The 5000-nt window shown below is 48.5% G+C and overlaps 1 protein-coding gene across 1 annotated transcript in view; it reads right to left on the bottom strand.

Annotated features, from left to right (window-relative positions):
- Nucleotides 1-5000, bottom strand: part of dpyda.1 (dihydropyrimidine dehydrogenase a, tandem duplicate 1) — a gene marked incomplete in the record, with an annotated part of 173820 nt that overhangs the window by 34265 nt on the left and 134555 nt on the right. The window contains 2 exon segments of the mRNA XM_062520871.1: nucleotides 1669-1788; nucleotides 2725-2845. Of these exon segments, the coding sequence (XP_062376855.1) occupies nucleotides 1669-1788; nucleotides 2725-2845 (241 nt within the window).

Here is a 5000-nt window from a genome sequence, read left to right as displayed (position 1 = left end):
ACGCCATTCTTTTGAAGACAAGTCTGTATAATGTCTCGCAAAGAACACCCCCACCCTAGACCCCCCCCCACACTCTCTCTCTCTCTCTCTCTCTTGTGCAATGTCAATATCCCATGGCAACGAGTCCCTTTGTTTCAAGTCCCGCCGCTGAAGCACGTCACTCGTGTACGATTTAGAAGTGTGATTTTGAAAGCCCTTCACAGGCTCTTGTGAGCGGCCCTATTTGAATAAAATGACGAAGCTATCGGGGAATATTTTTTGAGAGCGACGATCCTCAAGGAATTAAACATACCCTCCTCATGCGGCTCCATCTTCCCCCCTTTTCCACAGTGCGAGGCATATAATTATCTCTGTAACCAGGTGAAGCACGGCAAATGTAATTCAAATCCAAAAAAGCAGGTGCTATTTCAGCGTAATTGCAGAAAGAGCCCAACTTACTTGGCATTCATTGGCGCCTCACTCATTACAGTACCTGCATCAAGAATCCTTGGCATTGCGCTTACACAACTATAACCCCAGCAGGAGCACCATTTTCTATGGGAAAAGCATTATTAAAAACAAACCTTACAAAGGTTTAGAGGCCAAATCCACAAAAGGGTAAGCTTAGGGTGATCAATGAATGGTGGAATGTCTAAGAAGTTGTGAAGGTCCCTGTTGGACTCCATTTTAAATAGTACGGTAGAGGCAGCCTCATGCACTTTGTGTTGTGTCAAGCCTTAATGTATAACGTCCTGCAAGAGAACTATTACAGAGTAGTAATGCGGACATATTCAAAACAACTTTAAATCCACAAGACAAAAGCACATGTCCTCTGAGGATAGAAGAGGGAGCGAGTAAATTAAAGAGAGCAAGCACAGTCTTTAGACCTGGTGTCATGAGAGAACAGCAAAACAAAAAACGAAACGATACAACAACTGTTTTAAAACGGAGACACATATCAAAGAAGACCTCACACCGGAGACAGAGGGGGGCTTCAGAGAGGAATAAAGGAAGAAAAACATTGCTGAATTAATGTTGCGTTTGAGGCGCTTGTGTAAGAAGAAAAATACAGAGCCGGAAAAAATATATTTGAAAAAGCTGGTCTCTCACCACACATCACCCCAGAGCCAAAGACCCTGAAAAGTTTTGCTGAACTCTGACTGCGGCCGGTTCTATCGGTCAGTATTACCTCATGGTCAAGCCTGACAGATCACTGAGCCTGGGAAGCAGCCGAATCCCAAACGATCCTAGCCTCTATCTGACACACACAGTAACACTAACATCTAACATCAAACCAAAATAGACATACGCAATATACACTTACACCAACCAACAAAGAGGCATACAAAAAACAACATCTAACATTATCCGACACTGAGGCACAACACCAGTACACACTCATGTCGAACATGTGACAAACATTAAGGCACATACGGTGCGCAATATTGGCCCACAACAAACCTGTATTGCCTCTACATCAGCCAAAATACATTACATCCGTATGCAAACAGTTATTGCAAAACATTTTGGAACGCACAAAAGGAGTCTTTACACGCATGCAAGGAAGAAAGCACACACACACACACACACACACACACACACACACACACACACACACACACACAGTCTGGCTGTGCCACCCCCCTCGAGGGCCAGGGGAATGGATGCAGTGAGTTGGGTGACACCTACCAGACACGCCGCCATATGTGGTGCGCTTGCCGCGGCCGATGCCGGGCCAGGGAGAGCCGTCTGCCTTCAGTCCCATCAGGCCCGAGACAGTGTTGGTGGCGGTGACGCCATCTGCACCACCTGCACACACGGCCACGACACATTAGCCCAGGCAGGAGGGTGGAGGAGTGGGGTGGTGGGTGGTGGGTGGGGGTGAGGGGTGGGGGCAGGAAAAGAGGACAGAGGGAGGGAGAGTTGGATGAGAGAAAGAGATAGATAGAAAGAGAGAGAGAGAGAGAGAGAGAGAGAGCATGAGAGAGAAAGAAAGGGAGAGACAGAAGGAGAGAGAGTGGGAGTGAGGGACAGAGAGAAAGAGAGAGAAAGAGAGAAAGAGACAGATACAGAGACAGAGCATGAGAGAGAGAAATGGAGAGACAGAAGGAGAGAGAGAGGGAGTGAGGGACAGAAAAAAGAGAGAGAGAGAGAGAGAGGCACGAGACGGGCCAAGAGCTGGGAGACGTGGCAGCAGCAGCAGACGCGCGTGTGTGTGTGTGTGTGTGTGTGTGTGTGTGTGTGTGTGTGTGTGTGTGTGTGTGTGTGTGTGTGTGTGCTGCCCCCGGCCCTGCTGCCAAGCGATTCAGCCACGGCTGTTTGTCGAGGTGCTTACAGATCGCTGGTCACGGCCAGGAGGAGAGTGGGCTTTTGAATGGGGCTCCAGCCATTTTGCCGGCCGCGGCCAAAATTGTTCCTAGCGCCGTGCCAGAGTGGCAAGACCAGTTCAAGGATAATTAAAACTATCGGCTCACAATCACAGCGCGGGCAGGACCGGGGAAGTCCATTACTGGGGACGCGCCGATTAGATGTACTGGACGGCTCGCGAGTGAGCGTTAGATCCCAGTTCAAGCGTTTCCTGCGTCTGATTCGAGTTCCCCACTCAGCCGGAGAGGAGAGAGAGAGAGAAAGAGGAGAGGGACACATTTAGGAGGACGGAGAGGAAGTGGAGGAGGAGGTGGAGGAGGAGGAGGAGGAGGAGGAGGAGGAGGAGGAGGAGGAGGAGGAGGAGAGGGGCTTGACTACCTTCATGAGCGGCCGTGGCGATGTCCACAATGTTGGTGACATTGGGGGTCAGCTTGGCAAAGAAGGGGACCTTGACAGCTTGCCGGACCCAGCGGCAGATGTTGCGCACCAACTCTGGATCCTGTTCAAACAGGGGGGGCCGGGGGAAATAAACAAGCGGAGGACAACAAACATCATCATCATCATCAGCAGCAATAACAACAACAACAACAGCAATAGCAACAGTAACAGCAGCGATAACAAAAATCAAAACAATAACAACCAATCAAAAGAGCACATGTGAAAGAAGCTGACTGCTTAATGCGCTCCGTGAACTAATGAGGTCGGATCTGCATGATGAGCAAACGGTACCGGGAGCATGTCGACCCGGCCTGTCAGTATCGAGAGCCCTGGCATTCCCTCTCTCTCTCTCTCTCTCTCTCTCCGTAACCCTCCCTCCCAAAGTCGATCTCTCCCCTCCTCTCCTATCCTCTTCTCTCCCATCCTCCCCTCCTCCCCTCCCCTGCCAAAGGTATCACGAAAGAGTAAACTCCGGCTCCGCGAGGATTCATGCTTTATTAGGCTCTTTGCCGCCTGTCAGTTTGCACCCGTTTAAGTGGGCAGACTGGGCTTTGTGCGTCAGTGCTAGACTCAAGGCACTCACTCACACACACACACACACACACACACACACACACACACACACACACACACACACATACACACACACACACACACACCATGGCTGGGAGGATCAGACTACAGTGTGATCCCCTAAAGTCTCAGTGCAAGAAGATATCGGATACCTGCATACGCTGACTCTGCAATGGAAATCCACTGCACTACACCTCACTCTCTTGTGTCCAGAAGCACACGCCTTTGTTGAAACGTAATTAACCAAACGTCATCGAAATCAGTGTCGCCTGGTACAAGTGTCAGGTATTGAACAGGATGGAAGAAAAGGTGTTATGCATGTTGAGCGCTCCAGCTATCAGACTGGGCTGGGCACCAGGAAGTGGGGTGGTTCAAGAGTAAAGCCTGCTCTGGGCTCACGTACAGTACGTGGCCTGCAGACAGTGGAGAAGAACTTGGCAAGTGAATATCTGTGGTTATCATATCATGTGGCATTCCTTTATACCTCACCTCAGCATGTGAAAGAGTTTGGATCTGTACTGAAAGTGATCTGAGGGGTGTGTGTGTGTGTGTGCGTGTGTGTGTGTATGTGGGGGGGGGGGGGTGTCTGAATGGCCATAGGTCCCCCAGAGATGAATGAATGAACTAAATGAACTCGCTCTTCACCTTAAATCTCCATCTCTCTCCTGTCCTTACAAACAAACAGACAGGCCCACTGTGAATACAAGCAATATACAAAATACACAAATATTGACAAACCAGGATACCCAATATCTCTCTCTCTCTCTCTCTCCTCCAACCCCCCACCCCACCCTTCTCTCCTCTCGTCATCTTTACCGCTCTCTCGCTCTTCCTCTCTCCTTTCTTTCAGAGGAAATGGGCTTCTGTTTTGACATATCCAATAACTGTTGCCATATATCCCCCTGAGCGATGGTTTTTACTCGGCTGTATAAAGAAGTGTGATTTACAAGCTCTGTGTGCAAAACACTGCAATGAGGTCAGATCTGCTCGCAGGCTAAAGGTTGCCATTTTTCCCTCCCAAAACCATTAGCCGAAATTGATTTGTAAGAATAGAGAGAGAGAGAGGAAATCGCATTTCACCTCCCTTCGTTTTCTTTTTTTTTCCCTTTCTTTTTTTGTTCTTCGCCCTCAAGGGTCAGACTGGGCGATTCTGCTCCAGGACCCCCCTCTTACAAAAAAAAAGAAAAAGAAAAGAAAACGAAATCCCTGTGAAATGAATATCATGGCCATTTTGAGGAGACGTTTGAATTTTTTTTAGTGTCTCCGGGCATGCATTTTGTCTTAGCCCTCGATGTGGGTGTATTTGAGCTGAAGAATATGCCAAATCGAATGCGTTTTGAAGGCGATGGAGAGGGGATGGGATAAGAGAGAGAGGGATACATATGCAGAGAGAGAAAGAGAGAGAGAGAATGAGAGAGAAATAGAGAGAGCAGGAAAAGGTTACTCCAATGGAGATGATCAAATTCATTCCTGGATTTTTTTTTTTTTGGAAAAAGATATTGGATTTATGCACTCGTGTCTCCAGCAAGTGCCATCCAGCGCAATTTGCCTTGATTTATTCAAGACTTAAACAGGGTATAAACAAGAGCAGTGAGAGAGGGAGAGAGAGAGAGAGTCGGAGCTTTAGGTGGACTGGACTCGAC

The sequence above is a fragment of the Sardina pilchardus genome, chromosome 19, assembly GCF_963854185.1.
Source record: "Sardina pilchardus chromosome 19, fSarPil1.1, whole genome shotgun sequence".
Lineage (NCBI taxonomy): Eukaryota > Metazoa > Chordata > Actinopteri > Clupeiformes > Clupeidae > Sardina > Sardina pilchardus.
The sequence above is the reverse complement of the archived record's forward strand: the minus strand, read 5'-3'. Positions and strand labels throughout refer to the sequence as shown.